We start from the raw sequence: 17,783 nt of genomic DNA on the forward strand, positions 1-17,783 counted from the left end.
ATGGGCTAATACTTTTTACACGTGTACTGGTCAATTATATTTCCTCCGTGGTGAATTGCCTGTTTATGCCTTATTTATACCTAAACGAGAAGCCTTAAAATATTTATTTGTAAGAACTTTTTTTTAACAGTAAGCATATTAACACCTAGTTAATGTTGCAGATGTTTCCCATGTTTGTCTATTTGTTTTTTCTGACATAGAAAAAAAACTTTCAAATTAATGTTACTGAAATGTATCAATCATTTTTTTTATGGTTTTCTGTCTTTGGAGCATTGACTGGGAATGCTTTCCCTACTCCAGGATAATTTTAAAATGTGTCTATATAACCTTATAACATTTTTTGTTTTAAAAAATCTTATTGTGAAGTAGATATGTAACATTCATACTATTTATCTTACTATGAATATTTACCTTATACAAAAAGGTAAAAAGAAGTAAAAAATGAATAGTCATAATCTTACCAACTAGTTTAAGAAAACTTTACCGACAAGTAGAACTTTACCACTCTACTACACAAGTGTGGTTGAAATCCTCTTGTGTACTTCTGCTGATTACAATTCTGTTCCTTAGCAGTATTAACCCCACCCTAAAGTATTTATCATTCCCATATATTTCTTTTTTTTATTAATTAATTAATTTAATTTTTGACTGCGTTGGGTCTTCATTGCAGTGCACGGGCTTCCCATTGTGGTGGCTTCTTTTGTTGCAGAGCACAGGCTCTAGGCATGAGGGCTTCAGTAGTTGTGACACACAGGCTCAGTAGTTGTGGCTCACGGGCTCTAGATTGCAGTCTCAGTAGTTGTGGCGCAGGGGCTTAGCTGCTCCACGGCATATGGGATCTTCCTGGACCAGGGCTCGAACCCGTGTCCCCTGCATTGGCAGGCGGATTCTTAACCACTATGCCACCAGGGAAGTCCCCCCATATATTTCTTTGTACTTTAATGACGTGTGTGTGTATCCCTGTACCACATCTTATGGCTTCATTTTTAACATTCAGTCATCAGCAATTCATTTTAGAGTGCTGCATGAAGTAGGTACTAAAGTTATTTTCTCAAAAGGTAAGCAGTTGTTCCAATGATATTTGATGGATAATCCATATTCTTCAGACATTTGAGATGCCACTTTTATCAGAGCCTGAATGTGGGTTCTGGATTTGCCATTCTATTTCAGCTTATTCCTAACAACACTTTTAGGATTGTTACGGCAATATCTTGAGTTTTGAAGTTTAGAAGGACAAATCATTGCTATGCCTGCTTTTCAAAATATCTTTAGCTATTCTTTCATGTTATTCTTTCAGGTGAGCTTTTGAGATAGTTTTGTGATATCTGAAAACAAAATCTTACTGAGAATTCTTTTGGGAGTACATAAGTTACAAACTTAACTTTCAAGATTTGACATCTCAGCTATTGTGATTTCCCATCCTCTCTCTAGTTATAACTCTTTAAATTTTTGTAGCTTTTTTCCTCTACGTACTGCACCTATATATTGTTTTAATTTTTATGTATTTTGGATTTTATAATTATCTTTAATTAGGTCTTTTATTTTAGAACTTGTTTATTATTTTATAACATCAAAATTGATGTTACAATCTGATAGGACAGACTTCTCTCTTCATTGTTTACCAAAAATATCCTTTTGATTCTCCTTTTATTCTTCCAGATAAACTTGTAAATCATGTGTCCAAAGTTCATTAAGACTTTGGTTTACATTAGAGTTATGGATATTTTGATTAGAATTGACATAACATTACCACTTTGGTAGGCACTGTTTAGAGTACTCTGGTTTAAGAGGGTCTCATCTTCAAAAGAGACAACCACTGGGAACTGTTACATAATGGAGACTATTTTCGAATGCCCAAACCAATTATAAAATGGTGTTCTAAGGTGCTTCCCTGGTGGCGCAGTGGTTGAGAGTCCGCCTGCCGATGCAGGGGACACGGGTTCGTGCCCCGGTCCGGGAAGATCCCACATGCCGTGGAGCAGCGGGGCCCGTGAGCCATGGCCGCTGAGTCTGCGCGTCCGGAGCCTGTGCTCCGCAAGGGGAGAGGCCACAACAGTGAGAGGCCCGCGTACCGCAAAAAAAAAAAAAAAAAAAAAATGGTGTTCTAGGAAAATCAAACAGAGACCTGTGTTGTTTGGACTAATTTGAGGGTTTACATCAAGCGATATGGATCCTTGTTATGAAATGTGGGCAGTGTCAAGGAAATAGAAAGAAATGAAATCATGAGATATTTTGAAGTAAGAATAGGCAGAATTTAGTAAACGAGGGCATGGATAATCACCCTGGTCATTTCCCTCAAGTTGTTTTTCCCTGATAAAAGTCCCTGCACAGAAGTCAGTCCAGTTTCTTGACTGGACTTTCCAAAGGCCACGCTAATTCCTTAGTTCACTGACTCTGCCCCTCTCTAGTCCTGTTTGGAGTGCTCTTCCTTAGGTTCTGCTCTTCCTAATTTTGTCCAAGCTTTGGGCTGAAGTTGTCATCCAGGAAGTCTTTCTGACTATTCCAGCACGTTACTCTCCCCCTCCTGTAGCATTTTTGATACGTGACACCCAAATTATCAGTGAATTGCCTGATATCTAGTACTATTTCTTATGGTAAGCTGTTTTCCAGCTGTACTGTATAACTCTTAAGAGGACACTATGATTTGTGCAACTGATGATGTAAGGTATTTTATACAAACAACTTGATTATTTATTTTTATTTAAAATTACATAATAGGGCTTCCCAGGTGGCGCAGTGGTTGAGAGTCCGCCTGCCGATGCAGGGGACATGGGTTCGTGCCCCCATCTGGGAAGATCCCACATGCCGCGGAGCGGCTGGGCCCGTGAGCCATGGCCGCTGAGCCTGCGCGTCCGGAGCCTGTGCTCCGCAACGGGAGAGGCCACAACAGTAAGAGGCCTGCATACCGCAAAAAAAAAAAAAATTACATAATAAATACATGAATATATTCTCCTTGTATAAAATAAAATCTTACAGGGAAGGCTTAATTTCCTTTGACTATAATTCTTAACCCTAATCTCTTTTCTTGCCACCTCTTTCCCCTAAGGATTAACTTCAATGATCAGATTGGTATGATCCTTGCAGCCTTTTTTTCTGTGTATTTACATAATATATATGTATCCATATAATACTGTTTTATAAATTTTTTAGACACAAATGGTATTATGCTGTACATATTACTCTATTTGCTTTCAATTTAAGAATGTCTTAGAATTCTTCCCATGTACGTACAGATAAACCTCTCTTAACTGCTGCCTAATAGTCCATAGAAGAGATATAATTTACTTAGCCATTCCCCCAATGGATAGACACTAGGTTGTTTTCAATTATCTTGCTATTATAGTGTTTTAGTGAACATCCTGCAGCATGTCTCTGTATGTATTTTTTTAATCAGGGTCCAGTCAGGAAAACAGAAACTTCACTACTTATTTAAAGAGAAAAAAATTTAACATGGGAGATTGGTTAAAAACGAGTATAAAAGCAAAAAGAGAATCCTGAGGTAACAGAGGTGATTACTGCACAGCAGCTACTATCACTAGGGCTAGTAAAGGAAAGAAGGAAAGAAGAGGTTGGGGTAATTCGAATTTAGAAGTTTGGAGGAGGGCCTGGAAAAGCTGGGGCTCAGTTCAAGCCTACGAAGAGAGGGTGGTGCCTGGCTGTAGCTGCTCTCCGGAGCTCAAAGAAGGTACTCCGTGATGCTGGGGCTCTGACTTCTGAGAAGGGGGCCGTCTTAAGAGTTCAAAGGAGGGGGCCCATGGAACTAGGACTCATACTTCGGAGGGGAAAGGTCCTGCCTGGCTGCTGCTGGTACCCCTGAGGTGTGCAATGAGGTTGACTCTGAGGGCCGAAAAAAAAGATGGAGACGAAAAACAACTGCTGCCTATACCAATTGCTGCTACCAGGGCAAAGAGCTGCTGCTGAGATGATGCTAGCAGTATGGAGCAAGTCGCTTCTTCCTCTTCTCTTTCCGTCTCCTTCTAGTCCATTGTCCCCCCCCCCCCAACACGTTGAAGGAACCTAACAGGAAGACAGCTGACTAAAGGAGAAATAGTCTGCAGAGCCTCCGTGTCATGGAGTCGATTATAATAGGGTGAGTGTGTGGGCATGAGATAATAACCAGCAACATGTGCTTATGTTTCTGTGCTGTGATTCTGAGGAGCAAAATCACTAACTACAAAACCTGTAAATTTCAAATTTTAAGAGAAGCTACCACACTACCCTCTTTTCGAAAAGCTGCACATAACACTTTTGATATGGGGGGAAAAAACGCGGGGGGGGCGGATTTAGAGAATATTGCCTAGAGCACTACTTTGCAAATTTTAACAAAACCTGGGAACATTGTTAAAAATGCAAAATCTGATTTAATAGTCCCAAAGTGGGCCTGACAGTCTGCATTTCTAAGAAACACCCAGGTGATACCGATAATTGCTTTTTTGGGGGGCGGGGGCTGCGTTAGGTTTTAGTTGTGGCACGCGGGATCTTCCTTGAGACGTGCGGGATCTTTTCGTTGCGGCACGCGGGGTCATCGCCAGTTGTGGCCTGCGGGTTTTCTCTCTAGTTGTGGCTCGCCAGCTCCAGGGCGCGTGGGCTCTGTGCTTTGTGGCACGCTGGCTCTCTCGTTGAGCTCAGCGAGCTCAGTAGTGTGGCACGAGGGCTCGGCTGCCCCTCTGGCATGTGGGAATCTTAGTTCCCCGATCACGGATGGAACCCTCGCCCTGTGCACTGGAAGGCGGATTCTTTACCACTGGACCACCAGGGAAGTCCCGATAATTGCATTTTAAAAAGTCTAACATTGTCCCATCTTCCTTCAGCCACTACTGTGTCATTCTATTGCTACCCTTGTATGAAAACACCTCCCTTATGGCCCATGCCGATCTCCTACCCGCTAAGCAGGGAACAAATCTTTGCTGCAGGAAAGGGAAGAAGCAGGATTTAGCGCTATGCTTGGCTTCCTATTGGGCAGGGGTCACGTCAACTCAGATGGGCGTGGCTCCAAGTGGGACATATCCCGCCACGGATGGCCAGGGACGCGGCAGGAGGCGGGAGCGGAAGTGGGGCGGCATGTGGGCGGGGTGGGTGACGGAAGGGGTGGGACAGGGGAAGGCGTTCCTATGGGCCCTTTTCCGGTCCAAGGGGCCGGAAGTTGTGGCCCGGCCGTGTCAACTGGGGGCCTGAGGTTTGAGAGTGCCGCTGAGACCGCGACCATGGGCGGGAAGAACAAGCAGAGGACCAAGGGGAACTTGAGGGTGAGTGCGGGGTGGCCCAGCCAACCTAGGAGTCCTTGCCTCGCAGTGGCTGGCTCCGCCCGGCGCAGGGCCGGAGGATGTGTGCAGCGCGGCTGTGGGGAGGCGTGTGTTTGCGTGTCGAGTGTGACCTCTCTGTTGTGTGTGCGTCCCCGCGGGCGGGGTGGATTATCTCTGAGCAGATTGGGGAGTCGTAAGAGAAAAGATGTTCCGTGCCAGAGCTGTCCCCACCCGAGCACATCCTCCTCACCCAACATTTTCATTAAGAATTGGTTCCGTGTCGGCTTCAAGAGGAAGGTTATCTGGCCAGGGTGGCAGGGGTGAACAAGGGAATTGGGTGGGAAGCAGTTAAGGTGAGCCTGGTGTGCAGGGTATCTCGGATCATGTCGCTCCTTCGCTCATAAACCTGCTGTGGCTGCCCACATCCCTCGGGGTAAAGGCTAAAGCCGTTACGACGATACATACACGGTGCATGGTCTGCTGCGGCCCCTTTCCACTTCCGACCCCATCTTGAACTCCCTCCGCCTCGCTCACTCCATCTGGCCACGCTTATCTCTTCACTGAAACTTGACCTTGCCTGGCAGGCTCCCCGACGCTCTTTTGTTAGGTGCCTCCAAATTTTGCCCGAGATATCTCAGTGAGGTCTCCGGTGATCACCCTATTTTAAGTTGTAGCCCTCCACCCCGCTCCCTTTTCTCCTTTCCTGCTTTATTTTATTCCGTTGCATTTATGACTTCTAACATATTAGTTGACTGTCCCGCTTCATTTACTGTCTTGCTTCACTAGGATATTAGTATAGGATATAAGTATCAGGAAGGCAGGCGTTTTTATCTGCTGCTGTTATCCTCGGAGCCTGGAACAAGGATTAGCATATAGTAGAAGTTCACTAAATACTTGTTTAAACCCCAGAGTGGACTAAACCTACAAGATTGGGGATGCCATAATGATATTTTTTATAGTACTAGGTTTATTATGGCACAGTCTAATTTTATGAGGATGCTTTTTTCCTGTTTGTGAAACAATTCTTGTGATTCCAGTACCACATTTTCTTAGATCTGTCGCTTAATCTGTTTTGGAGGTTAATAATAGTAACAGTGATAATAGTAACTTACCTTGTGTTAGTACTCTCCTAAATGCTTTACTTGCATCCTCATTTAACTTTAAAAAATTTTCTCAATGTTTACTTTTGAAATATTCCAAATATTAGCAACAACTCATAATTCTTTACCTAGAATTACCAATTGTAAATCTTTGGTCACTTTTGCTTTCTCTTTCTAAATATATGTATTTTGCTGAACCGTATGAGAAGTAGTTGCAGAAATCATGACCCTTAACTTCTAAATACTTCAGCATGTATATTCTAAAAACAGTGCCATTCTTCTACATAACCGTGAGCAATTATAACATGCAGAAAATTCAACTTCAGTATAATACTATTATCTAATAATATACATTATCGTATTCAGATTTCTGTAGTCATCTCAATATTGTTCTCTCTAAGTTTTATTTAGATATAGCATTTAAAAATTTTTTTAAATTTATTTTTGGCTCTTGGTACGCGTGGGCTTTCTCTAGTTGCAGTGAGCAGGGGCTGCACTTCGTTGTGATGCACGGGCTTCTCATTGCAGTGGCTTCTGTTGCAGAGCACGGGCTCTAGGCACGCGGGCTTCAGGAGTTGAGGCACGTGGGCTCAGTAGTTGTGGCTTGTGGGTTCTAGAGCACGGGCTCAGTAGTTGTGGTGCACGGGCTTAGTTGCTCTGCGGTATGTGGGATCTTCCCGGACCAGGGACCGAACCCATGTGCCCTGCATTGGCAGGTGGATTCTTAACCTCTGAACCACCAGCGAAGTCCCTAGATATAGCATTTTAAAAAACATCGAAGATCCATGAAAGGATCACTCATTCCATTTAGCTATCATTTAGATCTAGGCAGTTTTCCTAGTGCCTTTTTTTGGAGGAAGATTCTTTTATGACATGGACAATTTGGAAGAGTCTAGGCAATTGATTTGCTTAACTTAGATTTGTCTAATTGTTCCTTATAATTACATTCAGGTTAAACAGTTTTTGACAGAAATGCTTCATAGATGATGTGTAATTTCTCAGTGCCTCTCACACCACGGGGACACATAATGTCTGTTTATTAATGAGACACATAATCCCATTATTGGTGGTATATGTGTAATCACTTGATTAAGGTGATGTCCATTGTATAAGTGTCTCTTTTTATTGGCTATTAACAAATAATATGTGGAGTAGTAATTTCAGAATAACCTGTTCTCTCATAAACTTTCACTTAATGGTTTTTAGCATCCTTTGATAATTCTTGCTGGAATCAATTATTATTATGGTGGTTTGAAAACTTATGTTTAATCTTGACTACACCTAAGTAATGATTTAGTGACTGTTGTCTCATTTTAAAGATGATGATTCTGAGGCTTTGAGAATTAACTTGCCTAAATTCATGTAGTCAGGAAGTTGTGGAGTTGGGATTTGAACTTCAGAGTGGCAGTCATTCATTCAACAGAAGAGCTTGAATACTGAATGCCATGTATTCAAAGATGACAGAGAAATTTTCTGCTCTTGAACTATTAGTTTGATGATAGATAAGTAAGCAAATAATTGTAATATATTAAAGAATTATGATACAGGTATCAGAAGCAAAGTGGGAGAACAGAAAAGAACGGTGATTGACCGGAGAGGCAAACGTTGAAAACATGAATGTGTTTTCAGGGATAACTGGGAGTTTGTCAGGGAGAGAAAAGATTACACAAAGACCAAATTGTGGATAACTAATAAGAACGTGCTGTGTAGCACAAGGAACTCTACTCACATACTCTGTAATGGCCTGTATGGGAAAAGAATCTTAAAAAAAAAAAAAAGTGGATATATGTATATGTATAATTGATTCACTTCGCTGTACACCTGAAACTAACACAACATTGTAAATCAACTATACTCCAATAGAAATTTTTTTTTAAAAAATGTGTTTGCTGTTTGAAAAAAATGAATAAAAATACCAGATTGTGAAAAGGCATGACATATTTGGGGAACTTTGTATTGAGTTTGGAACTAGAACATAAATGGTGGGAACAAAAGGGAGCAGGGAGGAGGAAGTGGGACAAGGGAAGAAAAAAGTGTTAGAAAGATGACTGGAGAGGTCGAGGCCAGATGGTGAAAGATCCCGAAAGCTTCCTGAATTTGGTCTTTAAACTGTAGACTCAGGATTGCCACCTCAAATATTATACCTCTAGAAGCCAGGCACAAAAGAATGAAGTAGGTGTAGTATAAGAAAATTAACTGCGGGCTTCCCTCGTGGCGCAGTGGTTGAGAGTCCGCCTGCCGATGCAGGGGACGCGGGTTCGTGCCCGGTCCGGGAAGATCCCACATGCCGCGGAGCGGCTGGGCTCGTGAGCCATGGCCGCTGAGCCTGCGCGCCCGGAGCCTGCACGTCCGGAGCCTGTGCTCCCGCAGCGGGAGAGGCCACAACAGTGAGAGGCCCGCGTACCGCAAAAAAAAAAAAAGAGACAATTAACTGCCAGAAATAGTATCGAGGTTCTTAATTTTTGAACTGTGGGTATGAGCATCTCACGTACAGTGGAGAAGGTAACAAGAAACAGTAACTACATTTTAAGTTCAAAGTAGACATTGAGAAAAAGATACAATTAGTTGAAAATAATTTGTTTCTGTGAAACTGGACATCTGATATCTTTTCTGTACTTAGTTATCACTGTCAGCTCTGGTCTTCAGGTCAGTTCAGAATTCAGCCTTGACTCCTTTAGCTTTTAGCTTTTTATACTATTTCATTATTCCGTTTCATAATAAAACTGTTTACACATGAGATTATAGGTAAAACTCCAATGTCTTAATGTCATCATAGTTTTCAGAATTATAATTCACTAACTTCCTTTGTAGCTCTTTATTCATGTATCAATATTGAGAAAGGTAAACTGAATAATGTTAGTTCATTTTAATAAAGTTTTAAAATAGAGAACCTTTTTTGAAATTAGGCCAAGTGCCACTGTTTTGAAAAAATATCTAGTCCATCATTTTCATTTCTGGTCACTCATTTCAGTTTAGAAAGTAGTACAGATTATTATTCCTTGATAAATGATTTTCCCAAACACAGTTTTGCTAGGTATGAACAAACTGAATCATACATTTGGATTTTCAGACATTCTTACGGAGGAATAAGAAATAGATGAGTTTAGATGGGTTGTGATGTCATCCTGGACATTGAACTGAGACATTTTCCTATTAGATGACAATGAATACATTAATTTCTTTCAACAGTTCAAGTATTTTCTTTCTTTGTCACAAAGAATCCTTTAATGTTTAGTACTGGAAGCTACTATATTGTGTATCAATCAAACAAGCCACTGACTGTGTTTCAAAACAAAGGAGTGTATCTTATATCCTGATCATTGTATTGATTTTTATGTACATACTAATGTAATTTGTAACCATTTTAGCCCAAAGAGATTTGGTTAGGCTTTGGGTATGTGGAAATGAGTGTGTCTGCCCACAAGGAACTCCTGGTCTAGAAGTTGCTATCATTAGACTTGTCCTAGGGTAGTTGCTTAATAAATATTTGTTGAATGAGTGGATGAATGAAGAGATATCCATTTATGAGTTAATTTTGCATCACTACACAGTATACATATATGTGTATACATACTATTTATACAAAAGTTGGAAATAAAAAATTTCATAAAACAGTACTTATTCTTACCATATGTGATGCATTCTGATTTTTAAAATTTTGTTCTATTTCTTTAAAATGTTGTCATGGCCCATGAGCCTCTAATGGCTTGTAATCACAACTTTAAAAACATGGTTCTGATGTTTAGGAAACTAGGAAATAGCTCCTAGGATCATTATTGTTAAATTCTTGGTGACAAAAATATTTTTCTTTGGCAAACATTGCAATAGATGCATAGGCTAGGGGGAAAAAGTCCTCAAATAGAAATTTGCTTCATTGTGGGAATTGTCAAGTAATTACTCCAAAGAACTCAAAGTTAAATTTTGAACTCTTCCTTGACTCTGACTTTTTTTCTCCCTACTTTCTTACCAGCCTTCAAACAGTGGCCGAGCTGCAGAACTCCTTGCCAAGGAACAGGGAACAGTGCCTGGATTTATTGGTTTTGGAACATTTCACAGTGACCTAGGCTATGTTCCTGCTATTCAAGGAGCTGAAGAAATAGACAGTCTTGTGGATTCTGATTTCCGAATGGTGCTGCGAAAACTTTCAAAGAAAGATGTCACGACAAAACTAAAAGCAAGTTTTATTGTTTTCATTAAAATGATCAAGAAAATCTTTTTGTTAAAATGTCATTGGCATATTTTATGTAAAGAAGAATGAAGAATCATCACTAATAAGTACTTTTAAATGAAGAATCATCACTAATAAGTACTTTTACAATTGTACTTTTTGCTGATACAGACTTTAGGTTATACTTATCTTCTGGGTTATAAGTTAGTTTGTTGTTCTGCACTTTTTAGAATCACTTTGGAATTCTGGCTTTACATTTTTTCCTATTAAGTAATGTAATTTTGACTCTATAATTTTAAATGGGTTTTTTTTGTTTGTGTATGTTTTATATATTTTTTAAAACAACTGAAAAGTTTCTACCATAGTAACCTATAAAGAACTCTTCAGATTAGTCCCATGTGACACAAACAGGGATGGTGTATTCTCACGTTACATAAAATAGACTAAGTTTCTAGAACAGCATAAATATAATCAACAGCCAATATTATGGCTGTTGATCCTTAACGATTTTAATAATTTATTTTAGGCTATGCAGGAATTTGGAACCATGTGTACAGAGAGAGACACGGAAATTGTAAAAGGAGTTCTTCCATATTGGCCAAGAATTTTCTGCAAAATTTCACTAGTAAGTATTAAGACTTGACTAGTTTATTTCTGTTGTGGTTTTTTGTTTTGTTTTTTGTGTTTTTTGTTTTTGTTTTTGGTTGAAGTTGTGGGGACTGTCAAATTTATATGATTCATTTTTGATGAGGGTTATGGAATGTTATGTCAATATTATTATGCAGATTGGATCATGTTGGGTTGTAAAAAGGAGTCTGTTAGGTCCTTACTATAGAATTACCTAGATACTTTTAAGTCATAGTAAATTTTGACAATGTAATTTCTTTGTATACTTGCTGCAGAAGAATGAGAATGAATTGCTTATTTATTCCAGGTTTAGCCCTGACTCTATCTTGAATACAGTCATTTTTATCTCATTGGGAAAAGGAAAAATTAATCAGTTTTTTAATATAATTATTGATTTTAGTTTAGCTTTGTGCATAGGTGAATTCTTATTAATGGGTCTTCATTGCATACCCAGAAATGTCAGTATTTATTTTTATGGGTTAGAGCTGTTTTAAACCATATTATATTTTCAATAGGATCATGACCGCCGGGTTCGAGAAGCCACACAGCAAGCTTTTGAAAAACTTATCCTTAAAGTTAAGAAACACTTGGCTCCTTACTTAAAAAGTTTAATGGGCTATTGGCTAATGGCTCAGTGTGATACTTACACACCAGCTGCATCTGCAGCAAAAGATGCCTTTGAAGCAGCTTTCCCTCCAAGCAAGCAACCTGAAGCCATAGCATTTTGTAAGGATGAAATTACAAGTGTAAGTCCTTGGAACCTTTCTGTATCTATTTTTAAAGTATCTAAGGGATATAAAGCGTATTACAAAGGCAGCTCTTTTACCTAGCATTGTGAGGGTATGAGAAGTGAAATATTTTCAGTGGAAGATTGTGTTTTTTAAATGGTGTTTGTCAAAGTTGACCATTTTGGCTTTTTAAAACATAATTAACTTTTTGGATTGGATCTTTCTAAATGATTTAAGTTTTCCCTGTTTATTTTAATGTTTTAATTTACTGTATCTAAAAAAATTTAGATAGGTGCTTTGTAATATATAATCTAAAAAAAGAATACATCTATAAATCAAATCTAAACTTTTTTTCCCCATATTTTCAAATCAATACATGTATACAGATCTGTTTCATCCTGGTATTCCTTTGTATATATAGATATACAACAGTTTATTTAACTTCTTTCATTTTAATACACATTTGGGATTTTTCCCCAGTTTTTTTTTAAGAATAGGTTTATTTATTTATTATTTTTTAATATTTATTTACTCGGTTTTTTATGATACTCCCATTAACAGATATACGTTTCTCCAACACTTGGCCAGCAGTTTTGCCAGACCGATATCAGCCATAACTTTTGTGGCTTTTAGTTTGTACACAATACTGTCCTTCCTCATTTTTTCTCTCCTTCTTTGCTATTCCTTATATATGGACTGGAAAAAACTAGACGCCAATTTGTTAGTATTATACCAAGAAATAAAAATAGATGGACTGTGAGTCCATTGAGGAGAAGTAAAAATTTTTTTAAAAAGATAATGCTTGCATTTATTTCTTTATTTAGTACTCTTATATTTCCATAGCACCCTATGTATAATCCTACTTAAACACCTTCCCTCCTCCTCCCTTGTTTTCTCCCTGCTTCCCTCCTTTCAGTTAGTCGACCTTTCTGTGGCTTCCCATTATACTTACAAGTCCAGATTTCTTATCTTGGCCTACAAGGCTCTGCATGATGTGGTCCCTTCTTACCTATCTGATCTCTTCACCCAACATCTCTACACACACATGCATTCTAGTTCCCCCTTGAAGTTCTTGGTTCTTACATTCTTTATTTTTCTGTTGTACCAGAGTTGTTTTTCTAGGGTGATGGTTTGTAGTTGTGTGGTTTTTTTTGGCCACCCCGCGCGGCTTGTAGGATCTTAGTTCCCGCACCAGGGATTGAACCAGGGCCCCAGCCTTGAAAGCGCTGAGTCCGAGCCACTGGACTGCGAGGGAATTCCCTAGGGTTTGTAGGTTTAATCATACTCTCAAAGGGAGTTCTCTATCCCAACTATAAATTAAATATCATTGGTTTCTTTAAAATATCAAGTGATGAATGTTATGAGTGAAGTATCATGAGTTTGGACACTTAAGAGTTTTAGAAAATGGATTTTGAGATAATTAATTTGGCTATTCATAGTTTTGTTTATTTGTTTGTTTTTTTGTTCTTGGTTTTATTATGGATGGGTAACTGATCATTGGATATGTGGATTATTTCCTCCATTATTTTACCTTTAGTTGGCTGTGTCACAGATATACAGATACTGGCTTTGAACTTTCCTAAGTTCAAAACAAATTTATTAGAGAGGAGTTAGGCAAATGAGATCAAAATGTCATAGTATCTGTAAGAGAACATGGGCTCTGGGTCATACCACTGGGTTCTAGTCCACTCTGCCATTAGTTGGGGTGTTTGACCATGGGCAAGTTTCTGTGCTTCCATTTCCTCATCTGTTAAAGTAGGAATTAACTTGTACTTCATCGAGTTGTTTTGAGGATTTCATTAATGCATGGAATGTGCTCAAAGCAATACATGGTAAATGGAAAAACTCAGTAAATGTTGGTTATTATTATTGCTGATAAAATTGATACTGGAACAGTGGACTTGCTAGTACTGTACCCCAGAAGTAAGCAGACTTACTCAGCATTTCAAATGGAGCCTTAAACCTTCCTCCATGATGGAGTAGAGCACAATGTGTGTACTCTGTGAGCAGGGAGGTGCTCAAAAAAGAGGGGTGAGGAAAGCAGAGCCTAATTCACTCCCAAACTTACTAATCGGACATCCCATTCACTTCACTGCTGTGTGCAAGAGGAATGGAGAAGCAAGAGGCCAGGAGTATTTAAGGGAAAATTCCTCTCAGTGGAAACTGGAGGTGTTTGGAAGAAGTACCTTATCCTTCTTTACCCCAGCAGGTGCCAACCTTGGGGATTGATAGGGGAAAAAAATGGTAAAATTCAAACCTTTTAGTTTTGCTACTTAATTTTACTACTTTTGTGAGAAAGGGGATGAAAACTTTTAGTTAAGATGAAGTTTATGTTCTGTCTCTTCACCACTGACAATTCAATAAAATCTCAAGTCTATGGCATTTTTCCCCCCATAGGTGCTGCAGGATCATCTTATAAAAGAAACACCTGATACACTCAGTGACCCACAGTAAGTTGTATTGTTTCTGTGTAACTCAGGTTAAGTGAAACTATGTTTCACTCATAGGTAATAAGATGATAATTTCAATGTGACATTTTTTAAAAAAGGGATGCTAAATGTAGAGGTGAAAATACTTAATATAGTGCTATTTTCCAGGTGCTGTTTTAAGTGCTTTTACCTGCAAGTTGTCCCGCTATTTAACTTGAATTATATGGGCACGCATGTGTTTGGTTCTTTTACAAAGAGATGTTTTTAGGTTTTTTCCACATTTGCCTTTTGACAGTCATAGCAGGAACCATTTTAAGGTCTGGATGAAAATAGTTGAAGAACTATGAATAGTTCTATTGTAAGAATAGTAAGATGTTCCATTTACTTTTTACTCTTGTGTTCTAATCAAACTATTAAGAATCTGTAAGGGAAAGTAATCTTAGGTGCAGTGTTATTTATTCTCTAATCATCCAATTAACTGCTACTGAGAGCAGTGTACATGCACACTTATTTCAAGCCACAACTCTTGATTTACTTTCACCTTTTATTATTCGAATAATATGTGATTAAAATTCTATGTATTTTGCGGGGGTTTGGCACAGGGAGAATGAATATAGAGATAAAGCAACTTTGGTAGATATTCAATGATAAAACATTTAAAATAGAAGTGCTGAATATGTAGTTTGTCTTATTCTCAATCCTTATATGTATTTATTTTCTTTTTATATCAAGAACTATTCCAGAGGAAGAAAGAGAAGCTAAATTCTATCGGGTTGTAACTTGTTCCTTATTGGCATTGAAAAAATTGCTTTGCCTCCTACCCGATAATGAACTTGATTCTCTGGAGGAGAAATTTAAGTCTCTTTTATCACAGAATAAGTTTTGGAAGTATGGAAAACACAGTATACCTCAGGTATCTTAATCTTTTTTATTTTAAGACATTCCTCTGATTCCTTTTTCTCCCCTGATCTTGTTATTTTTTATTTAGGCTTTATGTTTATTGTTTATGTTTAAAATTCTGCAGACACATTTTTGTGGTGGGACTGAATTACCTCTCTTACTAGAATGTTCTTGTATTTTCATTTTTTTATTTAGTTGTTTGGACCTCAGATTCAGAGTTGAATCATCATCTTCCTGTGTTCATGGCACCTTAAAACTGCTGGGTGTGTGCAAGTCTTTTCCTTTTAATGTATTTATTTTTTCCCTTTTGTCTGTCTGTCTCCATTTTCCACCTCCACCAGCTGCCCGTTCTAAGTGTGATTAATGTATGTGCTTTCGTCTGTGCAGTTGATTCTCATTACTTACTGTGATTATATTCTGTGAAGTCCACGAACACTGAATTAGTGAACACCGAAGCATCACTCTTAGGGGAAATGCAGGCTTAGGCTCCTGTTAGTCTCTTGTCACGACATTTTTGACAGTTGGTTAGTACATAACCTTGTTTTATGTGTATCTGTTTAAAGACACCTTATTTAATGTATATTGTTGATTCACTAACTTTGAATTCCTACACAACAGCACTAGATATCATGCCTGAATGAAGTTTATCTAATTTTCTCTGTTAGGCATGTCACAGCCTTTTTGCATGTGTTTTTAATTCACATAAATGATACTAATGATACTGTGTTATATTTCATCCCATTTATTGCTTTTTAGTAGCTTTTTTAATTTTTTTTTTTTTTTTTTGTGGTACGCGGGCCTCTCACTGTTGTGGCCTCTCCCGTTGCGGAGCACAGGCTCCGGATGCGCAGGCTCAGCGGCCATGGCTCACGGGCCCAGCCGCTCCGCGGCATGTGGGATCTTCCCGGACTGGGGCACGAACCCGTGTCCCCTGAACCGGCAGGAGGACTCTCAACCACTGTGCCACCAGGGAAGCCCTTTAATTTTTATACATGTACTTTTTGTTTGTTTGTTTAAAGAAATATTTATTTATTTATTTAGGCTGCGCCGGGTCTTAGTTGCGGCATGCGGGATCTTTTTTAAAATTAATTAATTAATTAATTATTTTTTTGACCGTGTTGGGTTTTCTTTGCTGCGCGTGGGCTTTCTCCAGTTGCGGCGAGTGGGGGCTACTCTTCCTTGCACTGTAGGTGTGAGGGCTTCAGTAGTTGCGGCACGCGGGCTCTAGAGCGCAGGCTCAGTAGTTGTGGCGCACGGGCTTAGTTGCTCTGCAGCATGTGGGATCTTCCTGGGCGAGGGCTCGAACCTGTGTCGCCTGCATTGGGAGGCAGATTCTTAACCACTGCGCCACCAGGGAAGTCCCAAGCTCTCAGGGTCTTTTAGTTGCAGCATGTGAGCTCTTAGTTGTGACATGCATGCAGGATCTAGTTCCCCGACCAGGGATCAAACCCAGGCCCCCTGCATTGGGAGCACGGGGTCTTACCCACTGGACCACCAGGGAAGTCCCAGTAGTTTTTTAAAAAGTACTAAGATATTTAAATCCATTACATTCCTGTATGTATATCTGGCCCATGGCTTCTAACTGATGTGTAGTACTCAGAAGTTTGCATACATTCCATTTTACCTGTTCATTCCCCCAGTGATAGACACCCTGATTGCCTTCGACTCCCTGCTCTCACAAATAAGGCAGCAGTGAGCATCTTCATTCATGTATCTCCAGATCTGTGAGAATTCTTTTTCTGAAATTCTCTTAATTTCTGAATTGCTGAGTCAAAGAGTATAGGCGTACTTAATTTTCTGAAGTAGTGCCAGATTGCTTACCTGATTGGCTGCATTAGTCTAGGCCCAACTATCAATACATGATGACTACTATATATCCTTATAGTGTAGCCAGGGCTGGGCATCATTCAACTTCCTATTTTTCAGTAGTCTAATTAGGAGTTCAAATGATACCTTTCTTTAATTTTAATTACTCTGCTAACTCGTGACTTTTAACATCTCTTCATAAGCTTTTTAGATTTTTGTGTTTCCTCTGTAAACTACTTATTCATATCTTCACCCCTTTTTTTCTGTTGGAGTTCTCTTTTTCTTATTTTACTGGAGTTCCTTGTATATTTTAAATATTAGTCCTTTTGTCATTTTTAGGCATTGTAAATAATCTCCCATTCTGTCACCTTTCATGTGTCCTCTTTTATAAAGAAATCTTAATTTTGATATAATCAAAACCACTGATTTTGCCTTATGAAGGCCTTTCTCACTTTTAAACCATAAAAATATTGTTATATTTAATAGTTATATCTTTTTAAACAGCTATATCCTTTTTTAATAGTTATATCTTTCTTAACAGTTATATCTTTTAATCTCTTTAGTTTTATCTTTCATATGAAGTTTTTAATCCATCAGTAACCCACCTTTTTATGTGGTGTTAAGTGGAGATCTAGTTACATTTCTCTTCATGTACAGTGAGCCACTTTTCCTAACATCACCTAGTTAAACTGTTCATTCTCTCCCTATTGATTTATGGTCCTGCCATTACGGTATATTAAGTTCCCATATGTTCATGAGTTTTTCTCAAAACTCTATCTTCT

At 38.9% G+C, this 17,783-nt stretch overlaps 1 protein-coding gene across 1 annotated transcript in view; it reads left to right on the forward strand.

Annotated features, from left to right (window-relative positions):
- Positions 1-5,119: 5,119 nt before the first annotated feature.
- The window catches only part of LTN1 (listerin E3 ubiquitin protein ligase 1), a 64,770-nt gene continuing 52,106 nt past the window's right edge, over positions 5,120-17,783 (forward strand). Inside the window, exons 1-6 of the mRNA XM_029214369.1 lie at positions 5,120-5,246; positions 10,314-10,517; positions 11,038-11,136; positions 11,654-11,884; positions 14,264-14,316; positions 15,028-15,208. Coding sequence (XP_029070202.1) covers positions 5,205-5,246; positions 10,314-10,517; positions 11,038-11,136; positions 11,654-11,884; positions 14,264-14,316; positions 15,028-15,208 — 810 coding nt within the window. The 5' untranslated portion in view covers positions 5,120-5,204. The remainder of the gene's footprint in view (positions 5,247-10,313; positions 10,518-11,037; positions 11,137-11,653; positions 11,885-14,263; positions 14,317-15,027; positions 15,209-17,783) is intronic.

The sequence above is a fragment of the Monodon monoceros genome, unplaced genomic scaffold (assembly GCF_005190385.1).
Source record: "Monodon monoceros isolate NGI ecotype Baffin Bay Population unplaced genomic scaffold, NGI_Narwhal_1 Super_Scaffold_11, whole genome shotgun sequence".
Lineage (NCBI taxonomy): Eukaryota > Metazoa > Chordata > Mammalia > Artiodactyla > Monodontidae > Monodon > Monodon monoceros.